The sequence below is a fragment of the Zeugodacus cucurbitae genome, chromosome 5, assembly GCF_028554725.1.
Source record: "Zeugodacus cucurbitae isolate PBARC_wt_2022May chromosome 5, idZeuCucr1.2, whole genome shotgun sequence".
Classification (NCBI taxonomy): Eukaryota; Metazoa; Arthropoda; class Insecta; order Diptera; family Tephritidae; genus Zeugodacus; species Zeugodacus cucurbitae.
In genome coordinates this window covers 7,888,529-7,904,335 of record NC_071670.1, presented here as the reverse complement: position 1 = coordinate 7,904,335, position 15,807 = coordinate 7,888,529, and the positions used below count along the sequence as shown (strand labels likewise).

Here is a 15,807-nt window from a genome sequence, read left to right as displayed (position 1 = left end):
AAAATCATCACATATGGTTTATGGGGTTATATACAGTTAGGAGGTCGAAAAAAAGGCATTTTTCAAGAATTTTTTCTAATCAAACTATTTGGTTTATTGATTTGGTATATTATGACAACCTTATACTATATTCACATATTTTTTATTGCCAAAAATAATTATCGGGAACGTTGATATTGCCAATTTTGCAGAGGACTCTCTGGACTGGATCATCTAAATTGCAAAAACCAAATAAATTTCATTAATATAATAAACAATCTAGTTATTGATCGAAGGAATTAGCAAAAAACATTTTTTTTTGATAAAATGGCGGCTACTCAAAGCAAAAGGTTCTATTTTCGACCAAAATTCGCGTCTTTAATTGTTTATAAAAAATAAGAAATTTTCTTCAGATAAAAAAGTTAAGAAGCTTGTGTAAAAACCCTAATTGTATATAACCCCTTATAAGGGCTGATGTAATTCCTAAACCGATTTCACTCATTTTCCCCACCAAGCTACACTATATCTAAGACTATATACACCCAGCGAAATATTTATAAAGCCACCTTCGTTTTGCTTAATGATGAATGAAAAAAATATAATTTCTTAGGCATTTAACATTATCAAATTGCCGTCCCTGTTCGTAAACTTTGGCTGATAACATGGCCCAAAGGTTTTCTATAGAGTTTAGGGCAGTTCTATTTCCAGACCAATCGAGAAAATTTATATTTCAAGACAGCAAGAAATCAATTGTTTTCTTTTAACGATGGATTGCAGCATTGTCTTGCTGGAAAACGAAATTCTGTCCAATAAATTCCTCTCCGAAATCAATTAGCACGTCATCAATAAGCTTAATGTAGTATTCCAAGTCCATTTTTGTTGTTACAAAGCAAACTGGAGTCCTCCCTCTGTAAGATATCCCAGGCCAAACCATGAGTGATCCTCCACCAAAATTTCGTCGCTTACATTTCTGCTTTACTGACGCTTTGGGCCTCCAATATTTTTGGAGACCATCTGGGCCATCTAAATTGAAATTTTTTTCGTCAGTAAAAACAACGGTTTTCCATTCGTCATCCCAAAAACGATTTTTCGGCGAATCGAAGCCTGGCTAATTTGTGTTCCTTGGTCAATGATGGTTTGGCGCACTGTTTTGTCATAAATACTATCCAATTCGGATCTAAGTATTTGTTGCACCCGTCGTACACCTATTTCCAAGTTAATTTGTTGTTTTATTTGTTTCGCACACACATTTTCTTGCATAATAATACGTTTTATGCTACGTTTTTGCCTTTCGTTTACTTTTGGAGGCCTACCAGTTCTCTTATTTTTTCCATAATTGGTCCCTAATTGTAAAAAATTTCTTGCAACATCCTTAGACCTATTTAATCGTCTTGAAATTTCCAGGTTTGACAAACCTTCTTCGTCGTATTCCATAATTTTACCTTTCTCTTCTTCTGTCAAAGCTTTTCCGTGGGGCATTCTTCACAATTTAGAAAAAAGTTGAAATTTATATAAGATTAATTAGTTAATTAAATTACTAATGTAATAATAATTAATAACTCACATGAAGTCATACCTGTCACACCTAAATAAACAATGGAAGCATATAAATGCCCTTTGGCTTTATAATTATTTCGTTCAGAGATAACGGTTCTTGTTAAATATTCCCCGCATACACCGATTGAAAAATTAAATGTTTATGAAATAATTCAAATGTCATGAGGTTTATTTAAAATACAGGATTTGTGGACGCTTACACCAATTTTTCCAACAAACTCATGAAAATAGAGGATGGCTTTATATATATTTCGCTGGGTGTATATATGTTCACTTAATTTTGCTTAGATATCTCACATATAACCGATATACGCGCAGTAAAGCCCACCGTATTTTTGAAAAACCTAATAATTAGGTATATGGGAGCTAGGGAAAGTTATGACTCGATTTTAATAATTTTTGGAACAGAGACACACTATTAGAAGAAAATAATTTCTTCTGAATTAAACTAAGATATCTGAGAGATTTACCTCTATTTTCGGTTAAAAATTACCCTTAGGCACTGAGTTCCTTGGAAAGTGCTTTGTGAAGTTATAGTCCGATTTCGACAATTTTTCCAGAAGTGATGCCACAGCTCAAATACAGTATTTGCGTAAACTTTTATTCCACTATCTTCATCGGTTCCTTATGTACACATTATAAAGTGAAGGAATCATAAGGAATTCAAAATTGAGTTATATGGGAAGTAGTCGTGGTTGTCAACCTATTTTTAAACCGTGCTATCAGGGTGTCAAGAAAGTATTATGTACCGAATTTCATTGAAATCGGTCGAGTAGTTTTTCAGATATGGTTTGCAGACTGGTTTGTATAGCTTTAGTGGTTTGCGAGATATTCACGAGATATTAGAGGTGGGACCACGCCTACTTAAAAAAAAAATTGTATCCAGATATGCCCCTTCCTAGTGCGATCCTTTATACCAAATTTTATATTTTATTTCTTTTATAGCTTTTTTTATGACATAGTTATGACACTTTATAGGTTTTCGGCTTTTTGCCATTTTGTGGGCGTGCCAGTGGTCCGATTTCGCCCATTTTCAATAGCAACCCTCTCACGGCCCCAAGGAATTTATCTTAATGTTTACTCAAGTTATCCGTTGTACGGACAGACAGACATCCGGATTTCAACTGGTCTCGTCATCCTGATATTTTTTATATATATAACTCTATATCTAACTCGTTTAGTTTTATGGCTTACAAACAACCGCCGAATGCCGATGCATCAGAACCTCCCAACCAAGATCCCGAAGTTTCTGATGAGTCACTGTCGATGTGTGTGTCCTATTGGCCAAAGCTTGCTACTTCTAATCAATTGTGCTCTTTAGGTTGTCCATTTGTTGACAGTATGGATGCGAAATAAGAGTTTGGACATTGGGGAGCAGCTAATAGTTGATGATTTCCTTTCATTCCCACCAAACATATAACTATCAATCCTGGCTTGACCACCGTTTCCGCCGACTATCTATCCGTAATTCAATTACGTCGCCGTTTTCAAGACAGTCGTCTCATTTTCGTGAATACCCTCTCACTAGATGAGTAATAAATCTTAAAGTAACACGACTAAACGGCCTTGTAAATGATTTCAAATGGTTCGCCGTGCGTTTGAACTCTGTGAATACCACCTACGGCACGAGTATCCCTAAAAGCTAAACATTTAATCATTTCAAGGCATACGAGCGCACCGCGTCCACGCTTAGCTTGTTAAAGGTGCCGTGGCACTTTGTAAATACTTCGACAGTTGATTACTCAGCTGCACAGCGTAAAAGGGGTGTCTACAAAAACAATCACATACGCGCTGTGCGCCAGTACAAGTACAAGGTAAACTGACAAATTTGTTTGAGAGTTTGGCGACCACCTCATGTAGAGGGTGGTTTTTAAGAGCACACGCGCGCATTTACTTACATATGTACATAAGGGGATATATGTATGTATGTACAACAATAATAAATGTACATAAGTGCTACTATCTCTTGCAATGAAAGTGCCGCAACTAACCCCAAAATAAGCATTGCCAAAAGTCACCGTTAATTGTGGCTTAAATGAGCTTGGCGCGCACACTTTGTGCACTTTTCGGTGACTTTACTAACATTTTACAAGTTCCTTGGGGAGATTTTTGTATGACAAAATGTTGACGGTGATACCGTGAGCACTTTTCATGCGCTCAATTTGTTGTTGGCTTGTGAACTAGATTTTTTGCATGATTTTTTTTTGTATATCCTTCTTTTACATTTTTAAATTTATTTTTGGATAATTTTTTTTTATTTTGTTTTTCTAAATTTTTTAAATCGAATAATATTTTAGTACAAACTTTTTATAATATTTTTTTGTTGTTTTGTGAACTAGATTTTTTACATAATTTTTTTTTGTATTAAAAATTCGTTTTTTTTTTGTAATTTTTAAATAATTTTTTTGTTGGATTAAATTTTTTTTCCATTTTTTTTCTAAAATTTTTAAATCAAATAATATTTTGGTACAAATTTTTTATAATATTTTTTTGTTGTTTTGTGAACTAGATTTTTTACATAAAATTTTTGTGTATTAAAAATTCGTTTTTTTTTCTTAAATTTTTAAATAATTTTTTTGTTGGATTAAATTTTTTTTCAAATTTGTTTTTCTAAAATTTTTAAATTAAATAATATTTTGGTACAAATTTTTTATAATAGTTTTTTGTTTTGTGAACTAGATTTTATACAAAAAAACTTTTTGTATTAAAAATTTGTTTTTTTTCTTAAATTTTTAAATAAATTTTTTGTTGCATTAATTTTTTTTTTCAAAATTTGTTTTTCTAAAATTTTTAAATCAAATAATATTTTGGTACAAATTTTTTATAATATTTTTGTTGTTGTTTTGTGAACTAGATTTTTGGCATAAAAAATTGTTTGTATTAAAAATATGTTTTATTTCTTACATTTTTAAATAATTTCTTTTTTTTGGATAATTTTTTTTATTTTGTTTTTCTAAAATTTTTAAATCAAATAATATTTTGGTACAAATTTTTTATAATATTTTTTTGTTGTTTTGTGAACTAGATTTTTTACATAAAATTTTTGTGTATTAAAAATTCGTTTTTTTTCTTAAATTTTTAAATAATTTTTTTGTTGGATTAAATTTTTTTTCAAATTTGTTTTTCTAAAATTTTTAAATTAAATAATATTTTGGTACAAATTTTATATAATAGTTTTTTGTTTTGTGAACTAGATTTTATACAAAAAAAATTTTGTATTAAAAATTTGTTTTTTTTCTTAAATTTTTAAATAAATTTTTTGTTGGATTAAATTTTTTTTCAAATTTGTTTTTCTAAAATTTTTAAATCAAATAATATTTTGGTACAAATTTTTTATAATATTTTTGTTGTTGTTTTGTGAACTAGATTTTTGGCATAAAAAATTGTTTGTATTAAAAATATGTTTTATTTCTTACATTTTTAAATAATTTCTTTTTTTTGGATAATTTTTTTTATTTTGTTTTTCTAAAATTTTTAAATCAAACAATAATTTAGTACAAACTTTTTTTAATATTTTTGTTATTGTTTTGTGAACTAGATTTTTTACATAAACAATTTTAGTATTAAAAATTTGTTTTTATCTTAAATTTTTTAAATAATTTTTTGTTGGATAAAATTTTTTTTCAAAATTTGTTTTCCTAAAATTTTTAAATCAAATATTTTTTTTTGTACAAGCTTTTTTTATTTCTTGTAGATTATCCTAAAAAAAAATTATATACTTTCATTAACCGATGTTTAATACGATCTCACCAATTTCATGCTTTCTTCCAACAATTTCACATTTTACGCCTCTTACATACATATGTACATACAATACAAATATGTACAAACCCATGCATTATAGATAAAAAATTATTTATTTAGCATAAATCATTGTATTACTGATTTATTAGTCCCATAAGCTCATCACTTTGTACTGGTATTTACTGTTGATTATCTTGCCAAAGCGCCTGGGCTACACACACCAGCTGCGCCATTATTGGCTCACTTCATTTTCATACTCTCGCAAAAAAAGTTGCTAAGAGAGTATTATAGTTTTGTTCACATAACGGTTGTTTGTAACACCCAAAACTAAACGAGTTATATATACCAAAGTGATCAGGGTGAAGAGTGGAGTTCAAATCCGAATGTCTGTCTATCCGACCGTCCGACCGTCTGTGCAAGCTGTAACTTGAGTAAACATTAAGATATCTTGATGAAACTTGGCACACTTGTTTCTTGGCACCATAGGAAGGTTGCTTTCGAAGATGGACCACTGCCGCGTCCACCAAACGGCGAAAACCGAAAACACATAAAGTGCCATAACTAAGCTATAAATAAAGCTTTGGTACAAAATATCGCACCATGAAGGGGCATGTGTGGATGCAGAAGTGGGCGTGGCCCCGCCTTCTACTAAGTTTTATGTACATATCTCGTAAACTATCTGAGCTATATCAACCAAACTTTCTAAAATCGTTTCTTTTAGGTACTACCTTATACAGTCCAAAAATTAAGGAAATCGGATTATAATCACGCCTACCTCCCATACAAAGGTTATGTTGAAAACTACTAAAAATGCTTTAATTCAGTAAGGAAAACCAACAGAAACCTTAAATTTCATTATAAAGAAGGTACAGAAGAGCTGTACTCAAAATGGTATACAAAATTTTAAGTGGGTGTGACTCCGCCCACTTATGGGTCAAAACCCATATCTGCGAAACTACTCGACAAACATCAATGAAATTTGGTTTGTAATATTTTCTTTGCAACCCAACGATATATGTGGTGTGAAAATAGGTCAAATCGGTTCACCACCACGCCTACTTCCTATATACCAGAACACTGAAGTCCATCTGAATAGTTTACTTTACAATATAGAAAGTAAGTACTAGTGCAGATATCGGTGTAGCGCTCGGACCATAGGTTTTTAAGGCCCCATATATCGAACACGAGGACCTCGGTGCTTCTAACCTAGTACTATGGTTTCCAACTTTCAATGGACTTTATACAATATATATAACGAATATGTGGGTCAAATTGTTTATTATATAATATTAATAAAGTTAAATAAATAAATTGCGAGAGCATAAAATGTTCGGTCACAACCGAACCGTCAATACCAGGTATTGCCTTGTTTTGCAGCTTAATGCATCTGAGGAGTTTTTCTCCTGGCTCCTCTAGAGGGGGTAGCCAAATACGAGCACGAGGTCTTCTTGGAATGTCCTTGGCGGGTGTAAGCTTCAATTTGATGCCTACAAAGGCGTCGCTGATATTGGCGACGCTACCCGTAAGGAAGTCCAAAGAGGCCTGGTCCGCGCTTGATCACCCTGTATCCCCTAAGGGTTTCCGCGGAGTCGAACTCTGGATGGGGACCCGCTGGATATTCGAGTACATAGCTTAGGACTAGACTCGATAATCTGACGTCAATCTCCACCCATTTTTCCTGGATCGTGATAGGTGTGGAGGAGTTGTCGTCAATGACAACCACTTGTAGACTATCCCTAGCTACATCACAAAAATGTCTATCTGTTGTACTACTCCGTTCAGTTCCCTTCTTGGGTTTTTTGGACAGAGTTTACAACTGATCATTTTATGAGCGATTCCTCTTTTGTGACTGCTTTTCGATTTCGGCCGGGGGTTACGATTGCTTCCTTTTCAGGAAGCTTTCGTACTCCTCCACTATTTGCTGTAGTCTTTTTTTCTCCTCTTCGTCAACTGAAGAGCCGGAAGCCTGATCTTTGGCTATCTTGCCTAACACGTAGACGGCCCTCTGGTACCGGCTTTTCCTCACTTGATTTAGGGATTTCTTACGTTTTTTACGGTTTTCTCCTTTAGCTGCCAGTATATTTTGGTTGGTACTCTGGGCAGCTTTAGAGGTGGAGGGTTCCGTATTCAAATTTGGGGTACTTTGGTTGGTACCCACTATATTAGCTGCTGTCGCTACCGGCGTACTATGACTGGTACCTCCAGTAGCACTCGTAATCGTCTCCTGACTAGAGGCGAGGAGTGCGTCTTCATCGGATTCAATGATCTGATTCCGATACGCTGTTTCCGTAGTCCCTGTCACAGTTGCAATGGTCGTCAAAGTGTTAGTTGTGGTTTTTGTTTTATTGTTTTCTTTTGAGTTCATGTCTGGGCATCGGAGGATCCGTTCGCGATCAGCTATTCAATACCGCTCGCTGACCATTCAGCCCTCGGCACCTTGGCTTAGGGTGGTGTTGGTGCGAGTATCCTCACACTTTCCACAACAAGAGGTGGGTGTAAAACCAAAAGGTTTATTCATCCACACCCCCTTTGTGAAAATTATGAGGTTATCCTCTTAGTTCGTAAGAGCAGTGTGGGTTCCCATTTGGGATGCTCATATTTCTATTACTTAAGCCCCTTCGCCACGACAAGGCGACCAACCTCGAAAGGGAGCCCTTCCTTACTTGTTGGATAATATTTGAAACATATTGCACTATTTAATAAGACAACAATTTTTTTTTTTTTTAATTTTGAAACCCACCTCACCTCTTAAATGAAGTATTGAATTTCCTAATAAATATTTTTATTACACAGGTGTCGTTGGCATCGCACTCGGTCGCACTGTCGTGGCCTGCACACGCTCCTACACGATCATACTGTGCACATTCATTTGGATTTGAATGTGCCAACGTCTACCAGCAGCTACCGGTTTGGCACTGCTCATTTCCGGCTTGTTTACGTTCGCCTGCGGACCATTTGTGGGTAAGTGTCAGTCGATATCATGTGTTTCATAATACAAAATATTTGATTTTGTTTAGATTACACATACAGTTGCAGTTGTCGCCTCAAGACTCAAACCAAATATTTTTCGGATGAACAAAAATGACCAGTTATCAAAATAATACATACATATGTATACCATATATTTAACTCTGGTAGCTCAATATATACGATATATACATATACAAACATAGATAATTAAGCCACTATGAAGAACTACTTTTAAGAAATATAATTAAATTGTAATCAAAATATACAAATACAGCACAGTTTTTAATTTTTTCTTAAGAGGATCTACATAGAGCCACATTTTGAGTACAAAAGTCGAGACAAACTGAGCCTACTGCTCGTGCTGCAATTTCTATTATGTTAGAAAATTAATACGTCAGTGATGTGGGTGTTGAAATTTCGTTTCATATTCCACAAAAATCATCAAAATCGGTTCAGATTTACCGGAGTTATGGCCATTCAAAGTGTTGATGTCACAAGAAGGGGAATTCTCAGCCCGCATTTCCTCGCATTTGGATGCGCATAAAAACGTTAATTAAGCTGGAAGTTGTGACTATTTTTTGCTCTTAATTTAATTTGGATATCTCTTAATGCAAAACAAGTTAGAAAATACGAGTACTTTATCAAATTCTATAAGAAATTTCGATTTCAAATACCTCATATTAATCATTTATTTTCCAAATTGCGACCACTTCCGTTTTCCAAATCATATACATATATACATGAAATTGGTGTAGAATTCTTCAGGCTACAAGAATATATAAACGTTTTTACTAACTTCCCGGCTTGATCAAATTTTATTGCAAAAAAACACGAAATTGACTCTCAAACTGTCGGAAAGAAGGGCTTATAATTTAAATATTTGAAGTGTTAGAATTCTGCAAAGTATCTCAGAAGATGCGCAATTCTCTCAAGATACCGTTAGCAAAAAAAATCAAATCAAAATTCGCATTAAAGCCGCTGTTTTTCGCAATTTTCCCTTTGAAATTCAAAATACAAGTCGCAAATTTGAATGCCAATGGAAAACCATTAATTTTTGCGAAATTTTTGCCCACGTGCGAAATACCGAACCCGCCTAGATGCCTCCGTTCAGGAGTTATTAACGTTTAACCACATCCGTGTGTGTTTGCTGGTGTGCTGTTGTGCCTGTGTGTGGCGCGTGTGACAAGTGTAGCATATGCACGTGGGCAAAAATTTCGCAAAAATTAATGGTTTTCCATTGGCATTCAAATTTGCGACTTGTATTTTTAAATTCAAAGTGAAAATTGCGAAAAACAGCGGCTTTAATGCGAATTTTGATTTGATTTTTTTTGCTAACGATATCTTGAGAGAATTGCACATCTTCTGAGATACTTTGTAGAATTCTATCACTTCAAATATATAAATTATAAGCCCTTCTTTCCGACAGTTTGAGAGTCAATTTCGTGTTTTTTTGCAATAAAATTTGATCAAGCCGGGAAGTTAGTAAAAACGTTTATATATTCTTGTAGCCTGAAGAATTCTACACCAATTTCATGTATATATGTATATGTTTTGAAGAACGGAAGTGGTCGCAATTTGGAAACTAAATGATTAATATGGGGTATTTGACATCGAAATTTCTTATAGAATTTGATAAAGTACTCGTATTTTCTAACTTGTTTCGCATTAAGAGATATTCAAATTAAATTAAGAGCAAAAAATTGTCACAACTTCCAGCTTAATTAACGTTTTTATGCGCATCCAAATGCGAGAAAATGCGGGCTGAGAATTCCCCTTCTTGTGACATCAACACTTTGAATGGCCATAACTCCGGTAAATCTGAACCGATTTTAATGCCATATGAAAGAAAATTTCAACATCTACAGCAGTATAACCCATGAAAAATTAGGAGATTTTCGCCTGCCATTCAAAACTATTTAAGATACGACCTTACCGATTTCACTACTATAAACTATCGAATAATCAAAATCGAAAAAAACGATTTTTTGAAAGTGTGACACTGGTATAGCCGCTTAGCTTAGTTAATAAAAGAACAAACCTTTTTTTATAATCTTATTTATTATATTTTTTGTCGTATGCAAATGCTGAATTTAGATTTTTTATATGCTAAATATTTCGTATTGTTAATTTTTTTTTATATTCATACAATATTTGGTAAGCGACGGGCTATTTGGAAATCCTGTTTCTATCCCGTTTTTTTTTGTTTTTTTGTTTACAAATGTCTTTTAATTTTTGCTTTTATGTATGTTTTTAGCTTAACATAATAAATGTTTATTAAATTTATTTATTTTTTTATGCAATATTTAATTCTTGTTGTTCCATTTGCGTTTTGGCCGAATACTTTACTTAACGCTTAGTAATTATTTAATTTAATTTATTTAATTAATTTTGTTTTTAATTTAATTTAATTTAGTTGTTGTTTTTAATTTAATTTAATTGTTGTTGTTTTAATAATTTAGTTTTTGTTGTTGTTTTTTTAATTAAAAATTTATCACGCAACTAATGCTAGAATACAACTGCAACGCGACTACATATAACTGTAATTTTTTTTATTAACCCCTTTCTCGTATCTCTTCATACATACTTGCTTTTTTTCTCTACACTACTTGCTATTTGTCCACTCTCCTCTATATTTAGTACACGAAAATAAATTTCATTTACATTAAAATAAATGCACACAATACACACTCATTTCATATAAACATACACACAACATGTGTAATTTGTTTGTTGTGAAAAAAGAAATTGATTGAATTTCATTAGACTTGCTGCTCCTATGTATATATTTTTGTACATGCACATACATACATACAAATTAGGACTAGCTCTGCTTATGTTGCAATTAGCATAAGGCTGCTGCAAATGATGCTGTTATAGCGTTAAACCTTGAACTCATTGTAAAATTTACGGTAAAACAGCGTGCACTTAACAAAAAAAAAATTATAATAATTCACTAAATCATTAGCGGCACCAGCTTAAACTTTTTCTTGTTGTTGTTGTCAGTCAATTTGCGTCGTTAATGTCTTATATAATATTATGTTTTAGTAATTCAATTCATAACGATGATTGCTCATCTTAGCTTAATTAGTAATTTAGCTAAACACAACACAACACTAGTGGGCATATAGTCAATTTTGTATAGCAAATTGTTGTTGCAACACACCACTTTCAAGGCCAAAATATCGAAATAATTCAGTCATATACACTACTACTCGCTTTAGATTTTGCTCTTCCCGAACACTCCTAAAGAACACCACACCAGCGCCCACTCAATTGCACTCTCGTCTTCACTACAACTACTGCAATAATACAACCTAATCCTTTGCTACCGGTTTCTTCACTTTTTTCACATGCTTCTTATGCAAGCGCTTATGATAACTTTGCGCCAATGAGTTGACAATCGAGATTATGAAGTAGCAAACCATGCAGATGACGAACGTTTCAAACACCTTGGACAGCAAGTTACCAGACTCGGCTGCCGGTTGACGTTCGCGATGCAAGTGTTTCTTCTGATTGTTGAGGAAGCCCTTAAACGGTTCCTGTAGTTTCTTACCCAATATGGGTAACTTGCCAAGCACATCGACAGCACGTTCAATGAGCGCCTCGTTGAAAGCAATAATAACGAATACTTTTTGTATGTGCATTTTGATGATGGCCTTGCCAATGAGCGTAGCACCGAAGAAAGTCCAGAATGGCACCAAAAAGTGACCGCATGTAATGCCAGCCAAGTCGAATAGCGGGTTGGGAATCTAAAACAAATGACAGATGGAAAAAAATAATAATTTATATTCTCTACAATATATATATATATATATATATTTGTATTTAACTCACACTTGCGCATGCCAAAATGCCTAAGAAGCCGACACGTTCCACAACGCGTTCCATAAATAATTTGCCCTTATCCATTAAACTCAAATTCGTTTGATTACGTTTGGCCTTTAATGCCTCGAATTCGGCCAACTCCTCGGCATCATCGGGATCATAGCCAGAAAGACGTGCCGCCTTTGCCATGAAGTAAGGTGGTAATTCACCCAAAGCGGTGCCGGCACCCCATAGAAACGCTTCCATGCGTACTTTACTCATAATCATCCAAATATTTGGCACTCTCTTTGCATATGGCTCATCCGGACAGATAATACTAAAATAAAGGTGTTTAAAAGAATACCCATACCTTGGAAAACAAATTACTTACTCATCGGGATATGGTGGTCGCGGAAAATTCAACGAATTACATTCGTAAGCTGCCAGTGTAACACTAGCTATATGTGGTCCCAAATACAGCAAAAACGTATGCAGACCTGTGCCCAGACCCACCGATGAAAGCACACCCAAACCGGTCCAATAGATGAAGAACCACGTATTGCGACGCACAATATCCAATACCAGCTGATGTGGACCGGGTAAATAATAAATAAAACTTAAAATAGTACCTAAAACTAGTAGCGCTGCAAGCAAACCACGTTGCTGGAGTAATCTATATTAAAATAAATAAAAAAAGTTTCAATAATTTTCCAATTTCCACCTACACTTGAACTTTCCTAACTCGCATCCCCATAATCCACAAAAAAAACTTCGAGTTAGAGAGACTTCGTTTTATGGAAGTAAGTTTTTATGGAATTTGACTTCCAATTCAAGAGTTCGACTTTTGCGAGAACTTGCGAGTTTTAGAAATTCGAATTATGGAAGTTCAATCGTATGTTGAGCACTTACCGCTTTCCGGATGTCTGCGCCAGCGTCACTAACTCCAGGCCGCAATATCTCACAGTCTGCACCGGTCGACGCCACAGCACAAGTGTCTCACGCTCCGCGCGTTCCTTTTCCTTTTGCAGCTTCGTTTGCGATTTTTTACGCATAAGTGTGGGTGCCGACACGGACGAGGTGAGACTACCACTAGGCGTGGAGCCGCTGTTACTGGACCAAGGTAGACCGCCATTCGATTTTCTATTGGCAGTTAATTGGTTGCCTGAGACTTTCTGTTTTACACTGTCTGCATTTTGTGTTTGCAGTTGCTGTTGTTGTTGCTGCTGTTGCTTGCGATTTCGGCTGTTAGGCGAATTCTTTTTCAAATTTTGTGACATTTAAAATAGCGTTGTTGTTCGACAGTTGCAAGTGTTATGAAATTGTTGATCGTTTACTTTAGTGTGTACTAAAAAAAGAGCCGCAATAGCTAGTTCATAGAGTAAGAGAATACGTCCAGCGTTGAGAAAAGAGATCGCGCTATAAGAAAGAAATTAAATTTAAATAGTGGTTAATATCAGTTGTTCTGCAAAAGATAAGCAGATCACAAATTTTGTTTTAACTAAAAGTAAGAAACAATTACTTTGACCCTCAAGCATTATAAAATTAAAATTTCGTCACTGATAAGGCAGTTAATGTTGATGTACTTTATCACTCAAAGAAATAATTTGATTTATTTATTACTTAGCATCTTCTTTAAACAACCAGTTATACAAATTTAAATAAATGATTAACGAAATCAGAAAAAATAAAGCACGCTGGTTATTGAACTTTGGTCACAAAACAAATATGTGTTCGTATATGTATGTATGTATGTTCGTGAACTTTAGAAAAACATAACTAAATGTAGCACAAACTAATAATATACGATCCAAGTTTGCTTTTGTCATATTTCTGACAGCCAATATATATTAGTAATATTGGAAATAAAATATTTTAATAAACAATTTATGTACATATCTATTTGTATGTACATACGTATGTATATGAAGCGAATGTACATATTTCCGGACGTTTGAGCACCTGGCAAACTTGTTAAATTTGGCTGCTGTGAAAATCACTTTTCAGCAGCTTTAATTATTATTTATATATGCTAATACAGCTACTCATATCTACTTATGTATATATAAAGCAATGTATATATACATACATTTTACATATTTACTTAACACACGTGCGTACACAAATACTACAAACGATAAAGCTACTAAGTGCCCTAGATTCTGATTTAAAAAATTAGGCAGTAGAAAATAGATATAAATATGAAAATGACTTCCCGCTATGTACGCTTATTAAGTTTTAAAATATTAAGCACAGAACTTGAGCATCATCACTCAATTGGGGAAAAATTGTAGTGCTAAGCATCGAATAAACAAAGCAAATAAAAAAATTAACATGCGATACGGCGCACCAATGAAATAAAACCACATAGTACTACGGCTAGAAGTGAGGTGGTTTCCATATCTATATACATACGTATTTGAATGTACTATAAGGCATTTTTTGAAATAAAACATATTAGACTAATTTTGTGTTAACCGCACATGTATTGGTAGCAAATATTTTATGGCAAGCCACGCTATGAAACAATGCAAAAAATTACCAAAAATATTTGTTTGGTTGTCCTACACCATGGGCTGCTCTATGTCATTAGCAATAACAAGGTGTAAATTTATATACATTGGCATATGTAAATGCATAAGCCTCGACACAGGTACTAAAGCACTTTGGCGATAGCACAGGCAGCGACACTTCTGTATATTAGGGGCTGCAAAATACACTATATGGCCATGTATGTAAATATACATACGTGTATTTTACCTGCTTTCTGTTACGAAGCGTCACTTGGCAACTTAGCGCCCAACTAATTCACGTAGCGTAGTAAATTAATATTGTATATTGAAGAAACGAAAATAAAATAAAAATGGTAGATACCTATTTGCGATAACTTACAAATGAGTTCACAACCACGGCACTATGTAATACTAAGGGAAAATCAATTTTCCACCCTCACTGCGCCCATTTATTGTTTGACAATACTTGCACATCAGTGACTGCATTGGTGTTCACAAAACGTACACGATTGCAATCATACTTAATGTTAGGTCTTATTTAAAAAAAATCTTCATAACCTTGTATAAACAAAGACACGATTTTAATAAACATTACACTTTTTGAACCATTTTACAAATTAACACTAGTGTAGCACATGACATGTAATTTACCTTTTGGGTTTCTCGCACTTCCGTCTGTTCGAAATTTATATTCTTTGTTTGTGTAATTCCGCAAACTCGTATTAGTGTATTTGATGCGATTTTTAACTATAAATTCGTTGAATTTTCTATGTGTTTATATATTGCTAACATTTGTTCACTTTTTACTAATTTAACCCGTGATTAAGGATTAAAAACAATCCACAAACTTAAAGCAAAATTATTCAGCAACTGCACGAACGAATGAATTGCCATCACCAATATTCGACTCCGAATAAAAATATTTCGAATGTCAGTCAGCAAAAATTTGTGCAAAAGAAAAGAGCTGAAAAGCAAATACTTTTCGGACAAAATCAAACAGCTGACGCGACGGCGTTGCCATTGTGAAAGAAATGGCAATGGAATTGCCACCGTAGTTTAGTACTAAATTTGGCTAACAATCGATATCTCGAAATAATCGATATATATTATAGCTGATAAAGCACCACAATTTAATAGTATGTTTACATATGAAAATAAACTCGTTCCAAGCTCGTTCAATAATCTAACCGTTTACATATAGCAAAATGAGATCATCAATTGTCAAATGTGTTGCATTTGTTGT

At 33.8% G+C, this 15,807-nt stretch overlaps 1 protein-coding gene and 1 long non-coding RNA gene across 3 annotated transcripts in view; one reads left to right on the top strand and one right to left on the bottom strand.

Moving 5' to 3' along the window:
- The window catches only part of LOC128921915 (uncharacterized), a 71,426-nt gene extending 61,243 nt beyond the window's left edge, over positions 1 to 10,183 (top strand). Inside the window, exons 3-4 of the long non-coding RNA XR_008471239.1 lie at positions 8,074 to 8,241; positions 8,298 to 10,183. This is a non-coding gene — a long non-coding RNA (uncharacterized LOC128921915). The remainder of the gene's footprint in view (positions 1 to 8,073; positions 8,242 to 8,297) is intronic.
- Positions 10,184 to 11,014: 831 nt separating this feature from the next.
- Positions 11,015 to 15,508, bottom strand: LOC105216264 (vacuole membrane protein 1). Of its 2 annotated transcripts, none has more exons than XM_011190664.3 (5): positions 15,216 to 15,508; positions 12,964 to 13,470; positions 12,446 to 12,727; positions 12,085 to 12,391; positions 11,015 to 11,999 (listed from the first exon to the last, which is right to left on the bottom strand). In XM_011190664.3, exons 2-5 carry the CDS (start codon positions 13,329 to 13,331, stop codon positions 11,565 to 11,567), a joined length of 1,392 nt encoding a protein of 463 aa, XP_011188966.2. In that variant the 5' UTR covers positions 13,332 to 13,470; positions 15,216 to 15,508; the 3' UTR covers positions 11,015 to 11,564. The 2 variants fall into 2 exon arrangements, with proteins under 2 accessions (XP_011188966.2, XP_011188967.2); XM_011190665.3 differs by lacking the exon at positions 15,216 to 15,508 and adding an exon at positions 14,944 to 15,144.
- Between the last annotated feature and the right edge of the window lie 299 nt (positions 15,509 to 15,807).